Here is an 18,299-nt window from a genome sequence, read left to right as displayed (position 1 = left end):
TCTCTCTCTCTCTCTCTCTCTCTCTCTCTCTCTCTCTCTTTCCTCACAGAAATGCATACAAAAGTTTAGATGTAATATTTCTAAATGAAACCTCGCTTCCTGTTTGGAAGAGAGGACACTTGGCAATCGTCCTGAGAAAAGGCAAGGGAACTGGTCCCAACTAAAACACAAATTCACGGATGCTGTCCCCACTGCTGTTTACCCGAAAGCCCATCAGAGCTGCCTCCCACCTGTCTTTGCTCTGTGGGCACACCATACCTTGGTATAGCAGGGCCGATGGGGGATGGTGGGTGCCCGATGACTTGGGAGGCATTTCTGCTTCATAGCCCACTGGTAAGTTATCCAAAATAGTGTTGGAGTATCTAGTGGAGCCCAGCCACAGATATATGTCAACTTTTGCCTGTACGGTCCAGCCGGCCGGCCGTTTCCCAGGAAGCTGGGGGAGAGCAAAAGGAAGACTCTTTTATCACCAGAAAGCAAACATGGACCCTGTTCTGAGAAAGTGGATCCTTTCTGGATATATATCTCAAGGTTTGTACAGAGGGCCACCCCCTGCCCCAGGGCTCTGTCTACATCACACAATTGAAAGAAATGGTCCCAGTTGTCACATTACAGAATTCCTGAGGACAACCTCAGTCTGGAGGCCCGAAGTTTAAGCACGAATTCTGATAACCACTGCCAGGTCCTGGATCATGGAGGCCTAACACACACATGTGCTCATTGCCTGTTTCACAGATGAGGATAGTGTCTCTGTTCCCTTACTCTTTAACTCATACACCCATGACTAGAGCCGAGGAATGGCGATTCCAATTGTAGACTATTGGCTCTGAGTCTACAGCTTGCCTCTTCTTCGAGCTCTTCAGTTCGCCTTGCCTTCCTAGATACTGGGGTTGCAGCCTGAGTTTCTGCCCCTTCACTTCACTCAGGACTGCCTCTCCTGCTCCTCTGTCCCATGCTCTGTGTGAGGGAAAGCCCTGCCTGCTCTCCCAGGCCCTTTTGCCTGGCACACATTTTCAGATCCCTCATCCTCCTCAGGCACTGTGGCTTTAAACTCCCTATGCTCGCTGCTTCCTCTCCATGTGGGGGCCTCACATGTAATATTGTGTGTGTGTCTGTGTGTGTGTCTGTGTGTATGGGCATGCCTGTGCACAAATGTATTTGTGGGAGTTCATATACCCCAAGACCACAAGGATAAAAATTGATGTATTGAACATGCTTCTTTTGTTTTCTAGTCACTGGGGTTTGGGATCTCTCTGTCCCTACCCAGTCCCAGTGCCAGCCCTGGCTGTATTCAGGGCTTCTGACAAGAGCCGATGACACTTAAGACACGGCTACTTCTCTATCTTCTATTGACTCTTCTAAGTGTCTCTTCTAGCAGGTTTTAGGGTTGCCTGTCAAGAACTCTCCTTTCTCCACACTGAGTTCTTTCCATGGAAGATCAGAAAGTCCTATTACCACCAGCCAGAACTTGTTCAGACAACTTCCCGAGCACCCATGGAGAGGCTTTGACTTCAAATTGAGCACAGCTGTTTGCCTTTGTAGCTTGCTCTGATGGTTTCAAAAGCAGATTCAGAACAACTCAATCAACCAACCACTGCATGTGCCGCTGGGCTTCGGCCAATGGACCAGAGCCAGGGAGCATCGAATGCTGAGGCTCAGGGACACAGGTGCCCCAAGTGCTGAGCTCTGGACACTGGCACTCGCTGGAGTGATGGATGGGTAGTTTTTATTATTGACTTGATTGGGTTAATAGACAGCTAATGGATTAGTGAGCTGTCTGCAAGCGTGTTTACACAGGATTCAGTGGAGGGAGAGAGGATAAGGCACACTCTGAATGTGTGCTTCACCATCTTAGGAGCTGGAATCCCAGAGAGAGAAAAGGGATGACACGGGGGCTAAGCAGAAGCATCCATCTCTCTTCTTCCTGACGGTGGGCAGACTCCACCATGCCTCCCCAGCTGGCTGTGGCAGACCGTGTGGCTTCAAACCGTGAGGCAGAACAAGCCCTCCCTCCTTCTCACGTTGTCAGGTATCTGGTTACAGACACGCGAGCAATAGCTAATACCAGTGATGGACGAGAAAAAATCTCAGGCAGCAGTTCTCAACCTGTGGGCCACGACCCCTTTGGGGGGCCACATATCAGATATCCTGCATATCAGATATTTACATTACAGTTCATAACTAGCAAAATTACAACCATGAAGTAGCAAAACAATCTTATGGTTGGGGGTCAGCACGACATGAGGGACCATATCAAAGGGTCGCAGCATTAGGAAGGTTGAGAGTCACTGGTCAAGGGAAGGGAAGGAGCATCCATTGTTCAAGCTCACAGCTTGCTGTGCTCAGCTACTGTTTCTCCTGCTGCACATTAAGCCATAGATGAGGGTTATTATGGTATTCAGTTATAACTCTTCCAGTTTACTATTAGCTATTGTCATAAACCTCTAATTTGTAAATGAAACTCTATTATAGGTATTCACAGGAAAAAATACTATGTATACTGCAATTGCAATTGAGTGCTAGGCCCCCACTGGATGTCTTGAAACACACCCCCAGTGAATAGGAGGGCACTACCACACATAGCTGAGTCCCTTAGTCAGTACCTTAGAGTAAGATCAACCAAGAGTATCCCAGAAGGAGGAAGGAACACAAACATAGATCGGGTAGTAGAAGCTCATATTTAGTGAGCGTTTATGCAGTGCCAAGAACGATCCAGAGAGCTTTCTGACCGGAAGAGCTCACAGTGACGAGGGGCGGGTGAAGTTCAAGGGTGCACTTGATTGTATGCGGAGGAGTAGGGATTTAATCTTTAGAAAGAAGGGCGCTGTTATGTATTCAGCTAAAAAATAAATAAATAAAACAAAGCCACTCCGCTTTGAATCAAGGTAAGTACTCTGCAACCTGTAATTTAAAAAATTGTAATAAGAGACATAATCTCCCTTCATCATTTCCCTGATGATTTGAAAACTTGTTCAAGCAAATAAACGTTTATCGAGAAGGCCGAGGATCTAATTTGGTACTTGTTTGTATATTGTTTGATTCACACCTGGAAGGCCCTGGGTTTGATTGACAGCATGGGATGAAAGATAGGGTGGGAGGGAGAGAGGGAGGAGAAGTGGAATAGAAGGAAAGAGAGCAGGGATGAGTCTGGGTCAGCCGAGGGTTATTTTGTTAGGGTGACAGCATTTCTTCTGCTATTTGTAGCCATCCCGACACATCGGTTCACAAAGGCAAGGGGTTTTGTCTGGTGCATCCCAGGGATGTTTCCAAGGCTTAAAAAATTTGCTTGGGACCAGAAGAATGTTGCAAACATTTGTTTAATAAATATGGTGATTCCCAAAAATGAAGATGCTTGGTACTCATTGAGAACTTACGCCAGTCTAGGCCCTGATTGAGAACTTATGCTGGTGTAGGCCTTGGACCTTCTTGTAGAATGTTCTATCTTCAGCATGGTGTAATAGGCCACTCTTTTGTTCAGTCTAACAATAGTTCTGCAACCCTTCTAATAAGTGCATTTTAGAAAGAAAGAAGATGAGTTTCAGGTAAATAGATGCACCATTATCTAATGTCACAGAGCAAGAAGGGATTAGAACCAAGGCACACTCAGCTCTGAGCAGAGGCCCACTCTGATCCTCACAATTGCTGTGTGTGTCTGTGCACCTACATAGATTTTTTACTCTGTACTTCCAGGGTGTAATGTGAGCTTCTACATGTTTTTCTGTTGGTGCTAAGCCTACAGACCTTAGTTTTAGGTATTTAAATTGTATGGCTCACGATATACTATGTTACATTCCACCCTTAAACTTTATTTTAAAAGTTCCTTTTTCTTTAATGAAAAACAAAAGAAAACATCATTCCTTCTATTGCTAGTGAAGAAACTATGACTGTTTGTGCATGTGTGTGTGTGTACATGTGTATATGTGCTTGAGCATGTGTGTGTGAATGTGTGTTTGTGAGTATGCCTGTGTGTGTCTGTGTGTATGGGCATGTGTGTGAGTGTGAATGTGTGTGTGTGTGTGTGTGTGTGTGAATTTATAGTGAGAACCAAAAAATCAACTCACACATCCAGGTTTGATTTATTCAACCCTTTGAGACCAGAATGGAGAGCAGATAAAAACAAACAAACAAACAAACAAACAAACAGCCAAGAATGGAGAGGTACATAAACAGCTCTGATAGCCGACATCAAATCCTGCAGGAGATATAATGCTCAAATCTTAGCCTTCCCTGTACCTCATCTACCTCCTCCTCCCAAAATGGATCCAACAGACAGAAGGTCTGTTAAAGTCCCTGGTAGAGTTTGGAAGTCAAATGTCCTTCCTGGACACAGCCAGTGGCACTGTTTGGGGAGGCTATCGAAGCTTTGGGTCTGTAGTCTAGCAGAAGGGTCTTTGAAGATGATCTACTCTCTTGTTCTGGCCCGTTGTCTCTGATTCTTGGTCTGTACAAGAAGCCTCTTGCACAAGCTCTTGTTGCCACAGACCCAGGCTAGTGACCATTCCTTCACCCACCCCACCATGAAGACCTGTGTCACCTCACCTGTGAGTCAAAACACATTCTTTATGCCCTGAGATGCTTCTGCAAGGCACGTTCTGACAGGGCAACAGGCAGAGTGACTAATTCAATGGTACACAGATACTCTGGGGCAATAAATAACAAATACAATTTTCAAAAATGTGGGTGATTCTTGGCTGTAGATCTTTTAGCTGTCATATCCTGATCCGTGGGCACCGGGAAAGTCTGACTTTCCAGCGTGACAACCACAACCTCCTACAGGTCTTTGAATGTTTAGGGCATGCGTACCCAGCAGACAGCTGTGCCATAGAATCTATAGTCTGTGCTTTTTATTTCCACTTCTGAATTCTCCACTAGGAACTCATCATGAGACTGGGCCTTCTCCTATAGTCTTGGATTTTTTTATTTTTCAGACTTACGATTTCAGAAAGGAGTGGGGGTGGGGGGTGGGGGAGAGAATAAAAGGAAGTGGCAGGTGAGAAGGAGTTGAAATGGGAGTTGACAGTCAAAACAAGAAGGGAAACAGAACCAGTCTTGCTGAATCACCCTTCCCAGACGCTTGCTCCCTCCCCGAGTGGCGACTGAATTCAAGGCGACTTAGTGATCATCCAGGGCAGTCACAGTGGCAACAGGAAAATGCAGATAAAGAAAGCCATAAACACATTGATAAAGATAACGTGCAGGCTGGATACCTGTGGAAAAGCATTTCTCCGATCTAGCGGTACCTCTTCCCTGGCTGGATTTGACAGCAGCTCTTTGTTCTAATTTTGTACGGTGCCAGGATACACCACAATATTTAGCAGAGAGTAACTTCATACCACTCTCTAGTATTTTTAGCACAGGCCCTCCGGAAACGATTTGCTATTTTTAAGACAAACCTTTCTAGCTTCTGTAGCACTCTTTGAATGGAGAAGGTGAAAGAAAGTCTCTGATATTTGGGATGAATGACTTAGATAAAAAAAAAAAAAAATATATATATATATATATATATACTATATACATATGTATATATATATATATACTATATACATATGTATATATATATATATATTGACTTTTTTCACTTATAGTTACAAAGGAGCAGATTTTTAAGAATTATTTTGCAGACAGGACAGAAAGAAATAAACAAAGTGTTAGTTCCTTCTCTCGCCAATGTGCCAAGTTCCCAGCAAAGGCAACTTCAAGAAAGGATTCATTTTGGTTCATGGTTTAAGGGAGCCTACCATCAACCACGGTGTGGGGGAAGTTTGGGGGTGGGGAAGTGCGGGGGTCGGGAGAGGGAGTGAGGACAAAGTGGCTGTCTATCATGGCTGTCTATCGGGTCCACAGGAAGAAGGCAGAGGCAGATGAATGCTGGTGGGTGCTTGTCTCTTTTCCTGTCCTTCCCTCCTATTCAGTCTGAGACCCCAGCCCATGGGATGATGCCACACATTCTCAGGGTGGGTCTTCCCATATCGGTTAAGGGTTTCTGGAAGCACACTCATGGTTAGATCGGGACTGTGCCCCAAGGTCAATTCTAAATCCAGTCAGATTAAGCCCCACAGCCACAAACAACTGAAGAGGGCTCTGCAGGGGATAGCAAGTTCTCTGAGGTGCTGGACGTGCAGTTTCTTAAACACTGGTATTTACTGACTGATGATGGCATGAGGCACAAATATGTGTTCTTAGCTTGAGTTTATTCACTTAATCCTCACAGGCATATCCACGCAGTGGAGGAAAAATAGAATAAACATTCTTCAAACGTATGAAAAATATTAAGCAGTTTCACCAAGATCACACAGCCGGTAAATATTTGCCCAGAACTCTGTTATGGATTGAATTATGTTCCTCCCAGAGTCATCTGTTTTAGATCTTAATCTTCAGTCATCAGATTGCTACCCTATTTGGAAGTGGGGTCACTGCAGATGTAATTAGTCAAATGACTAGGCTGAAATAAGATGGTCCCTAAATTTAATGATGTGCTCTTATCAAAAGAACACGTCCTTTCTTCTTCTTCCTCCCTCCTTCCCTCCTTCTCTCCATCCCTCCCTCCCTTTCTTCCTCCCTCCCCCTTCCTTCCTGCCTTCCTTCCTTCTTTCCTTTCTTCCTTTTCCTTCCTCCTTTCTTTTCAGCACTGTGTCTTGATCCTAGGGCCCTGCATGTGTTAGGCAAGCTCATTACCACTGAACTACATCTTTTTCTTTCTTTCTTTCTTTCTTTCTTTCTTTCTTTCTTTCTTTCTTTCTTTCTAAGAAAAAATTAAGTCAGTATCTCACTAAGTTGTTCATACTGGACTTGAACTCCATCTGTGGCCCAGGCTGATCTTGAAATGCCTCAGATTCCCAAGTATTTCCAATTAAAGATCTTTACAAGCAGGGCAGGCTTGAGATTTTTAAACACATTAACTGCATGGATAAATGGAGTTCATCTAACAATATATGATAACTCCTATGAAAGATGCCTTGGGAAAACTGTATGGGGAAAAAAAATGACAGGAGGAACAATAGGGATAACTTCCAGTCTCAATAATCGAAGGAGTAAAAATCTGAGCTAGCATGTTGGTCATTCAGATTGAAAAAAATATGAAGAGATAATAATTGGAATGCTAGAAGAAACCACTCGATTGGAATTTAGATCAAGAAGCCTACAGTCTTCTAGCTGGACCTCTGCTTTTGAAAAACACTGGGAAGGATTCCAGACATGAACACATGCTAAAAATTCTAAGCCACTCGGGATAAAAAGAAATGGGTCTCCTTTTGGTCTCAGGCAGACTTACCTTGAGAAAGTGGGTTTTGATCTTCCCACAATGCTTGCCCATCTGCTCCTCTATGGGAGAGTAAAGCAGGTCTTTCGCAGCAATTCGGGCGTATGCCACTCTCTTGTTGTTGCTGAGCATCCAAATGAAGACGTCTGGGATCGTGTGCTGTGGCTGCATGGGGGAAGGATAGGATCCCATGGATTGGTAGTTAGTAGGTGTACCTCTAGGGCTTACCTATCCCCACAGAGCCCTTAGTCTGCATTAAACAATGTAGGCGTTGAATCATCTGTGCAGATAAGCCAGTGAAGTGCCTCTCCCTTAAGAAGACAGCATCTTAGTTGTGAGGTAGGAAGACACGAGTTTGCCTGAGCTTGCTGGGCCTGTGTTGGCATATCTTTGGTGGCCTGCTTTGCATGATATGCCAAGTGAATGCTTTTCTACAGATTTCTGTTGATACTTTTCTAATGTAGATATTGACTTAGCTTCAAAGGGTTAGATTTCTTCAGAACTTTGTATCATTCCAGAAAGTTCTTTTTTTTTTTTAAGTGCACTCATACCTTTGAATCATACCCCAGTCACTTTTAGGAATGAGAAAACAAATCTAGAGGACCTGTGCCCAATAGCCGACTTCCATTTCAGCCATTTGGAACGACTCTATGAAATTTTAGAGAAATTTAAAAATTGAGCTATTCAGTAAGGGAATGCGGGTGTCCATATGGACTGTTTTGTTGTTTTGCGTTTGAAATGTACATTTCTGAACCAATATAACCACCAAAATAGGAGGCAGAGCGCTTTGATCTGGAGGTGGATGCTCTGTGCTGCTCTCTGTCCTCTCTCATTCGTATTTGGTACTGAAAGGAACATCCATCCCTTCTATCTGGTATGAAACCAAAGGCAATGGATAGTCTTCCAGACACAGGGCTTGTTGGTTACAGACAGGAAGCCCCAATGCCTGCCTCAAATCGTCCATATTCTCAATGAAATCCTCATGTCTACTGTTGAACATTACCAGTCTCACTACTTAATAGACTTCCAGAGAACAAATAATATATGAGAGAATCACCACACTCAAGAGCCAATGGAGCAGTAAACCCACGTGCCTCTCCCAACACCATCCCCCACAAACTTGGTGTAGGAAGTCTGTCCACACCTGTAGGATTCAAGAAAGAATCCGTATTTGACAGAAGTGAATATGATGCCTTTTAAAGATCATTTTAGAAGACACCAGAAAACCTTTCTTACAACTATCCTTAAAATAGATACTGTTTAATCTTTATTGAACATGAGTTTAAATTCTCTTATGCTTGAAAACCCCTCGAGGTTCCCACCATCAACATGCTTGCTTGGACAGCTCTTGTGATAGGGGACATGTGTTTTACTCTGTTGAACACCCCGACTTTATGAGAAATCAGCACAGCAATCTATATTTGGCTTGATTTTAAATTTTTCTCCTTCCATCACCAAGCAAACGCTCAATCTGCTCATCTCGCCCTCTCTGGGAAACTTTCCTTCTTCTCTTCCCAATGAGCTTCACCTGTAGCGTTGATTACCTCATCCACAAGAAAGTGGATTTTCTCCACAAAGTTCTGAGCTTCTCGGATCATCTCATCAAGAGAGAGCTTCTTCTTCTGTTGCCGAATGACCCCTTCAGCCTCGTCGGCCATTGCCTTCTAAAAAAGGACAAGAATTGTGGTGTAGATCTTTCCGGAAGTCTAGGCAACAGACCCTGCCCTGCGCTGGCGTGTCCTGAGGTGTTTGCAAGTCCCACACTAAGGCACTACTCTCTGGACTGGCTTTGGGTCTGACATCGTGCAAGTTGACTATTGACTAGAAATGACATAGGAGTTCGATTCACTCATCTCACCCTCTCTGGAAAGCTTTCTTCCCCATGTCCCCAATGAGCTTTGCCTGTAGAGCTGATTACTGCATCCATAAGAAATCTACCACAGTGAAGACAGTAGGTACCATCTCTGCCTTGGTAGATAGATGAGATGTTCGAGACCTAGGAAGTGCAGAAGCGTGTCCAGGCCATGTGACTATGAGACAGTCGCTGAACTAAGCTCCCTGTTGCTTAATAAGAATTCTAATAACGACAGCTAAGCTGTGTTGAGTTATTACTCTATGCCTGCAATTTTCTTTCATTACTCCTCGTAGTGACCTTCTGAAGTGGGTACCAAGATTTCCATTTTAAGGTTAAAAAAAAAAAAAAGCCACACAGCTCCTGGGCCCGACTCCAGATCAGTCCAGAATGTATGTCCCTTTCTCAACTTAGAACTGTGAAGGATGCTTCCAGCCAAAGGTGTCATCTGAGAAACATCTGTGTTAAATGCCAAACACCATCATTTTATAACCCAGGCATGGTGGTAGACCTCTGTAACTCCAGCACCTGGGAGGGAGGCCATCCTTAACTACATAAAGAAAGTTTGAGCTCAGCCTGGGCTACATGAGACCATGCCAAGAAAGAAAGGGAGACGGGGTGGGAAAGTGGGACAAGAAGGGGAGGCCACAGGGAGGGACAGAGGAAGGGAGGAAAGAAGCACTGGCAATATTTATTTTTACTCATTCATTCCACCTATACTTACAGGATTTGTTTAAAAATAAAAACAGTCTTTACAGTGTCTTCTAAGGCCCTGTGAGCTGGCTGTGCTTTTCTATCTGTCTCATAGCGTTCTCTCCTCTCCCACTGTGCCCCAGACTCATGGCTCCTCAAGAGATCCTGGGGCACGCCAAGGCTGCTCTACCCTAAGGCTGTAACACACAGATCTTATTGCACAAATGTTCTTCCTAGACTTCATGTGGCTTCGGTTTAATCGTCGCCACGGAATTATATGTTGTCAAATATTTTCCTGTTCTCTGTGGCTTTGGCGAGTTCCCCTTGATAATCATAACCTAAGATTATTTTTATGTCTGTGTTGTTTGCCTGCCTGCATTCTGTCTTCTCCTGTCCAATCTGCAGTTGGACAGGGGGCTCCTGTCTTGTCCTTATCCTGAACAACCAATATGACATACGGTACCTCCTGGGCACACAGAGTAAGTAAATTCAGAATGAATAAGCAAGGCCATTTATGGATTCCTCAGGGACAAACACTAAGAGCTTTCAGCTTTGTGTTCCTAGCACTTTGTCCATGCCCAACACATAAGAAGCCTTCTGGTAACGCTGACCAAAAGAATGAATACCTGCTATCTGCCAGGTACTGAGAACACAGCTGTACACTATGATTCTTTTGTCAGTTTTGTGAAATGAAAGCAAGATATACAAATAAATGTATAAAGCCTCATACGATCAGACACGGGGGAAGCCAAGCTTCCTAGAGGATCTCAATCTGACCTGACCCATATGGAATCCATCGGTCAGTAATTAAACAAATGACAGCCCTGACAGAGGGAGCAATCACATGTGCAGATATACAAGCAGCAAGCGTCCAGCTGGTCAGAACACAATTCCAGAGAGAGGGCACACTGCAGGAAAAGGCCACAATGCTAGGTCATACACTGCTTTAAAAGTTACTTTGGTTCTCGAATGGAAGATAAGCTAGAGGACGTCTATTGCAAAGTCTATACCAGAGGTTCTCAGGGGCTCAAGAAGTGAAGTAAGTCCTGGAATGCTTAAGGGGAAGAATCAACAGGATCTGGGGTAGCACCGGTGGTTTAAGATGAGGGATTAAAAAGTCACTATTGATCACAGGCTTCTGGTTGGATCAATAAGTACTTATTATCAATAAGTACTGTATTGGGTATCCCAATACAGGAAGGAGAAGAAAGTTGGGAGAGGTGTAGATGGGTAGAAGATACTGAGTGGGAAGTGTTCCAAGACATCTGGTTTCCTTTAGGAGGCAAGAGATACTGCCCTAGAGTCAAGAGACGTGAGTCTAAGATGGTGACGTTTTATTGGCAACTCAATTAAATACCTTGGGCATTGATGAGTCACAGCTTTGAGTAAGTACGTGGGAGTGTTTCTAAAGAGGTTTAAGGAGGAGAGAAGAGCTAAGTCTGAATGGCTGGGCTGGTCACCGTCATCTGCTGAGGAACCTAATCTGAATAAAAGGGAGGAAGCCCACTGAACACTGTCATCCCTCTCTCTGCTTCATGATCTATGAGATGGGAAGTGCCCCAGCTACAGGCTCCCTCAGCCATGCACACCACCACCCCTGTCCTGCCATGATTCAGCATTAACTTTTCAAAGCCTAGCCAGAATAAACCCTTTCACTGTGGTGAGAAGAGTAACAAATACAAGGCACTATTAAGACACTAATGTTGTGGACTTGGTCCAGCCAGAGTTGGTAGGCAAGAAGCAGGCAGAGCTCGGCCGAGAATATGCAATGGAGTCAAGGCACAGGCAGCATAGTCAGCTAGAGGACCAGAGGGAGGACCAAGCAGGAAGACCTCGAGGATGATGGAAGCCAGCTTCCGTGAACATCCTAGGGGACAGGCAATAAATATTCTGGAAAGAAAGATGAAGGAAGGGCTTAGGTTTAGCCTCTGGACTTGGATTAGTTAGGGTTTTAAAAAAATTGATCTTTCTGAATCCTGATCTTATCTTTTAATCCCCCTGACCCAAGTCAAATATTAAGAGATTTCTATTAACAGAATTATCACAGCATTGCCCAAATGTCCCTTGTGTGTTGATGGTGGAACTTTACAGTCAGATATTTCAGGGTCTGTTCTGACTTGGGCTGGCATTTTTCGGCCATCACTCATTCCACAACAACTAAGCATCTGTAAGGTATCTTTAAGCATCTACAAACAACGTGCTAGTAGGCAGGACACAGAGAGGCATCAGTAGCCACCTGTCTTCAAGAAGTCTGGCAACCCTTAACCTGGATTTTCAGTGGGGAGAGAGGAGAAAATTGCTAGTTCTTTTAGCTTCTTGTTTGTGGGACAGACATCAAGGTGAAAGAATCTAGCAGCCTAGCCTTGTGTATGCATGGTTTACCTGCATGTGTAATGAAGGCTGAGGCCAGAAGAGGGCAGCAAATCTTCTGGATCTGTACTTAAAGACAGTTGTGAGCCTCCATGTGCTAAGACTCAAACCCAGGTCCTCTGGAAGAGCATCTTTTTTTCCTAAATGCCCAGCCATTTCTCTAGCCTGGGTCTAACAGCTTTAGCAAAGTGCAAATTTCGGGAGAAATCAACAAGGGCAGGGGACTTCATGTGAATAAGAAGTTGAGCTCCCTGAACTTGCAGATCATTCTCGTGAGTCTCCAATAGATGAGTTCCTAGCCAACACACATTCTTTCCCACTGCTGTTTCTACTTCACAGATAAATATGTCCTTTAAACCTTGTCCTTGTCTGCCCTGCGACCTATGCGGCATCTGTGAGGTTTATTTTTAAAGCACATGCTTTAGCTGTGTTCAAAATATAAATAGGTTTGCACATACCAGCTCTTGCCAGCAGAGCGTGAGTCGTTTCTTATCTAATGCAGTTTGGTTCAGCGTCTTTGGCTTCTTTTCTGCTTCAGAGATAAAGGCTCTGAAAGAGAATATCCGTTTTGCAGCTTGCTTAGTGAAAATCCATTTGTGTGATTCCAGAGATTTGGGAAAAAAAAAAAAAAAGAACTACTCTCTGTCACACAATGAAAAGTTGATAGATCTACAGAGCCCAGGTTTTTAAATTTAGGTTTAAACAATGGTGTGCTAATTGTTTCTAACTAGGAAAAAAATTGAAAATGATACCCAGGCCCTGCATTAGTTTGAGATTTTCGAATTCTACTTCATACAAACTCATTGTAACTGCTATCAAAGTTCACTACAAATTTGCATGAAATAATACAGTCTTGCATATTTAAGACACACCAGTGCTTTTCTGAAATGTTACATATAGAGCAGATCTTTTAGAATCAAGACTGAGATATGTCCCCACCTTCTTAAAGATTAACATTTTTGGAGATGAAATTTCAAATGTGTTTTAAAAGGAAAATAATAATGGCTATGAATAAAATTCAAGAAGAAATATAAATGAACATATTATCTTTACTGATGATTTAAATGATATTACAATCAATGAGACTTCACTTATTAAAGTAATGTTATCCACAATTAGTGGTGGTAAGGGGGAGTATAGAAAGTGTGGGCTATTGTAGAAATAACTGGTTATTTATTTTTTACAAATACTTGATAGAACTTATTTATGTTTTAACACATGCATAGTTGGATTAAAAAATTACAGTAGAATTCTTGTCCTTTGGAAATAGTGGAACGATCTTTTAAGAATATATTTATAGAGTATTTGCCATGGTGATAGAATAAATGGAACAATGAACTATTGTTGAAGATAAATTAAACTTATTATGATATATCCCTGTGCGAAGTTGCCTGGGAGCAACTGCTGGGCAAATATCTGCAGCCATTTGGAAGAAACAATGTATTTTATGAGTGTGTGTGAGGATATGTGTCCTGCAAAGGCAGGGAAAACTAGTCCAGGCGGAAAAATTAACCTCTTTTCTCTGAAAGGAGGAATGTACAGAAAACTGAAAATATATTTTTTAAAGTCATATCCACAACAGGACTGTAGAATATGGAGTCTAGAGGCACATATTGTACAATAAGCGTGTGGTCCTTGTGTGGTGAAACAATCACAAAGGAAATTTACAAAGGAGAATCTAGGATGGGAGACCCCACCCAGGCTCTGCCTGGTACCTGTTGAAAATCCTGTCACACTCTCTTTGGGGATCCTCTTAAAACTGCATTTCCTGTTCCTTTTTATAAAGAGTATATGGTCATATTTTGAGTTGGGCATACTCTTGTTGCATCCCTGTGATTACTAAAAGTACAGGGAATTCCATCCCACTCTCTGGGATGGACCAGCCCAAGTAGACATGTTAGCTGCCTAGAGTCTCTCCTATCACACAGAGACTAATGGAAATACATTTTTTTTTTCTGCATCAAAATTGGGGTGAGTGATGCAATGCTTGCCTTCATTCATTCCCACCTCACAGACCCAGCCTACCCTCTGGCTGTGGGCAGCTGGGTCACCTCTACATGATGAATGGCTTGCCCTTGTTGTAGAGGTGGTCTCAGAAGACCAACTGCTTGTCGAAGAAAGGTCCAAGCAGCGAGAATTCCAATCTGACCTCCCTCGGGTCCAGCCTGCTTTCTCAGACCCGAAGTTCCTGACTATAAAACTACCGTTTTGATAACAGACACATGCAGGTGTTCTTTCAGTTGGCTGAAAACTTGAAAAAAGGGAGGGACAGTTAATTATCACCCTCAAGACCTCCCGTAATATGGAAGAATTATTGAGCTATTACTTGCTTGCCAATACTTTGCAACATGAGATATGAGATTATGAAGCTTTTAAAAGGTGTTCCAAGGGAATTGTAACTGGCCCTTGGTTCACATCAGGACTCATGCTTAATATTGCTTTGTGCTGAAAAGATGTAAACAGATGAAGATAGCACAAGTGACATATTTATTTCTTTGCTTACATGCATATATATATGCATATGTATATATATATACATACATATATACATACATATATATACATACATATATATACATGCATATGTTTACATACACACACACATATATATGAATATACACACATGTAGCAGAATATTGGGTATTCCTACTGCCTGTCTACTGGGTTTTACCTTTGATATAATTTAATCTCCACGCACTTTTTAGTAAGTCTATTTTAGCAAATTCTTATTTTTGCTTGTCTTGACTGAGTTAGTTTCAGGATGGTCCAAGTTGCTCCCATGGGGGCAAGCTGCCTCCAAAGACCCCAGAGAGTCCCACCTTCCATTTGTCCTGCTACAGGATCCCCTTGCTGTTGATGTGACTTGGTGTTAATGCTATGAGGATATTTTCCCCCTTGTTCCATGTGAATCTGAGCAGTGGGTGTGTCTCGTTTTGGCTTCCCCCTCCCCTTGGCTTCTTAGTTGTTTTAAGAGTGTTGCGAGCTGACAGAGCACTGTGAAGTGCTCATCCGATGCACATGAGCATAGCTGATTTCTCAAGGTCACTAAAAGCTGAGTTCCTCGGAGCTCATCTCTGAGACATCACCCACCTGCTTTGCGCGATGAAGTCACGGAGCGCAGTCTTCATCTTCTCTTCTGGCGCATCCTGGGAAATCTTGATCAGTTCCCTCACTTCTTCTATGCCTTCTTCCTGAAGACAAACCACAGAGCCATGGAACTTGTATAGACATCATTGATCGTCACATCCCAGAAACAAGAGCCGGCTATCTTAGTCTCTGTGGTTTTGGAGACCGGAAGTGCCCCTTTACCTTCGTGAACTTGGCCTGGAAACACAGCTGCGGTGCTCCCACTTTGATCCCTCCTTTCCGTAGGACCAGATGCGCATCCTCACCCACATTACTCGCAGTCATTGTGCCCCAGAACCGTTCCTGTCTACCTAAGCATCATTTTTTGTCACTCACCTTGAGGAAAACCTAATATTGTGAGAAATATTTCATAATCTTAAATCTTATATGTAATTATTAAGCAACTTCAAAATCAATATTTAAGTCAATTTTATACAGTAATAGAATCCTACTGACACTAAATACGTACTTGCTCTTCTGAGTATGTCAAGTTTGGGGACAGGGAATGGGGCAGGTTGACTGCAGCAATGACTATATACTGATATACATAATAATTCTACATTTCTCTTTGGGTCTAAATTCTAGGATTCTACCCAGTAAATGTCTAGGATTCTACTCAGAGAAAAATGGGGTCTGAGGGGAATTGCTCATATTCCCACTGCTCTGCTAGAATTTACGAAAGCTGCATTTCCTATCACCAGCCAAAATCCAGTGCCTGCTGACTCAATCTCCAGTGTCTGAGGAACAGGCATCACAGAGGAGTAAGGATTCAGGCTCTGGCTTGGGCTACCTGGGTTCTAATCTCGGGTGCCACTTACTAGTGAACTAATCTCATTATGCAGTCTCCTCATTTATAAAACAGGAAACTAATGGGAACTGTCTATACCGCCACCATAAGGGAATACATAAACTTAGTCATGGAGGCCATGAAGGCCTTGACACTGACCACTCTTCTAATTCCTTGCTCTTTTAGTGATGAACTAAAACTACTCTATCTGAAGAAGAAACAAGACTAGACTTACAAAGCCCAGGGCCTCCACATTTTGTGAGCCAGCTACGCCTCTCAAGTTATCTTCAGAGTCTAGTTACGCAATTCCTAGAATCCCACAACAGGAGGCATTGTTTTGCTTTACAGAAGCCAAGTTATGGAACAAAAATGAGGGAGGTAGAATTCTGTCCTTAGTGTAGGCTCTAGAGGAATAGGAAGTTAAGACAAGGGTCATCTGGTGGGACCTGTGGACTGCCAGTAAAGGATTAGAGGATGTCCCTCCCAGTGAGGCATATGGGATGGGGAGGAAATCTGAGAGTAGGAGAGAGGACTAGTTAAAGCCAGATGTCACAACTTTGAGATGCCTTCATGCTTCTGCCTTTGGGAGATGTGGAATCAGCCTCATGTTAGGTATTGTAAGACTAAAAGGCAGATTTGGTTAGTTTGGATTCTGATTTGGATAGTTTGATTTGAATTCCAGGGGTTTTATAAAACATTCTCATTCCTCTGGGTCCACATGGTAGAAGCTTTGAAATGCAGTAGTCCCCAATTCAGTGTTACTTAACCTGAGGTCAAGACCCTGGTTGAATAAAAAGGCATATCTTTGTCCCCAGTTTCCCATTCTGTCTATGAAGCTACCTACCAAGAGGTCAGCCATTTTTTCCAGCATGTTGGACCAGTGCAGTCTGAATGTCTGGTCTCCCCAGGAACTGATGAAGGAGACACAGGGCTTCTTGGCACCAAAGGGTAAATAGTTGTAATTTCTGTAAAAGGTACATTGGGTGCGGAAGTCAGTAGACAAGCAGTGGTTTTCAAGGAATTCCGATTTGTTCATGTTTCATGTGTTCTGTTGGGCTGCAGAAGAGAGGGGATAAAACTACTAATCCCATCCTTAGTCTGTAATTGGAGACCTGTGGACAGTGAACGCTGGTTATGTGGTTACCATGGAAAGGATTAAGAGTTACCAATAAATCAAGATGGCGGCACACATCTGATTCTAGCACTTGGAGTGAGAGGCAGGAGGAGAATTCAAAGCCATCCTCAGCAACAAAGTAAATTCAAGGACAGCCTGGGCTGCATTTGAAACTCTCAAAATAAAACCAACCAAACAAACAAACAAACAAAAGGAGTTCCCCCCAGACATAGGGCAAAGCTTTAAAATTACCATCAGTATGTAGAGTATGTTGGAAAAAACCTTCCTCAATGAAGATGTAAGTTGATAAAGAAAAAAGAGCAAGATTACTTTTTAAATATGTGTATTCTGAGCACATTGTATTGACCTGCTGGTATAACAGATGAGAATAAATTTTTTTGGAGAAAAGTAAATTATATGACCAATGGGGATAAAGGCATATATACCAATCTAAATCAGCACTTGGTAGCTTGATACCATTCTTTTATCCGTTTGTCCACTCATCCATTCAATACTTATTCTTACCAGGCACTGGTGCCTTGTTTGACTAGGAAGGAATAAGAGGTATAGCCAAGCAGCAAAGCTGTGGAGCCCCCGGGAATGTGGTGTGTGTGTGTGTGCATGTGTGTATATGTGTGTATATGTATATGCTATGGGTCTGTGTGTGCATGTGTGTATATGTGTGTGTATATGTATGTACTATGGGTCTGTGTGTGCATGTGTGTATATGTATATGTATATGCTATGGGTCTGTGTGTGCATGTGTGTATATGTGTGTATATGTATATGCTATGGGTCTGTGTGTGCATGTGTGTATATGTGTGTATATATGTATGTGCTATGGGTCTGTGTGTGCATGTGTGTATATGCTATGGGTCTGTGTGTGCAAGTGTGTATCTGTGTGTGTATATGTATGTGCTATGGGTCTGTGTGCGCATGTGTGTATATGTGTGTGTATATGTATATGCTATGGGTCTGTGTGTGCATGTGTGTATCTGTGTGTGTGTATGTGCATGTGTATATGTGTGTGTGCATGTGTGTNGTGTGTGTATGTGCATGTGTATATGTGTGTGTGCATGTGTGTGTATATGTATATGCT

General features: G+C 43.0%; 1 protein-coding gene across 1 annotated transcript in view; it reads right to left on the bottom strand.

Annotated features, from left to right (window-relative positions):
* The window catches only part of Fer1l6 (fer-1 like family member 6), a 150,627-nt gene that overhangs the window by 65,518 nt on the left and 66,810 nt on the right, over window positions 1-18,299 (bottom strand). Inside the window, exons 15-20 of the mRNA XM_021182769.2 lie at window positions 16,931-17,051; window positions 15,264-15,364; window positions 12,632-12,722; window positions 8,803-8,922; window positions 7,271-7,423; window positions 259-436 (exon numbers count right to left, since the gene is read on the bottom strand). Of these exons, the coding sequence (XP_021038428.2) occupies window positions 259-436; window positions 7,271-7,423; window positions 8,803-8,922; window positions 12,632-12,722; window positions 15,264-15,364; window positions 16,931-17,051 (764 nt within the window). The remainder of the gene's footprint in view (window positions 1-258; window positions 437-7,270; window positions 7,424-8,802; window positions 8,923-12,631; window positions 12,723-15,263; window positions 15,365-16,930; window positions 17,052-18,299) is intronic.

The sequence above is a fragment of the Mus caroli genome, chromosome 15 (genome assembly GCF_900094665.2).
Source record: "Mus caroli chromosome 15, CAROLI_EIJ_v1.1, whole genome shotgun sequence".
NCBI lineage: Eukaryota > Metazoa > Chordata > Mammalia > Rodentia > Muridae > Mus > Mus caroli.
This window is presented reverse-complemented; position numbering and strand designations above follow the sequence as displayed.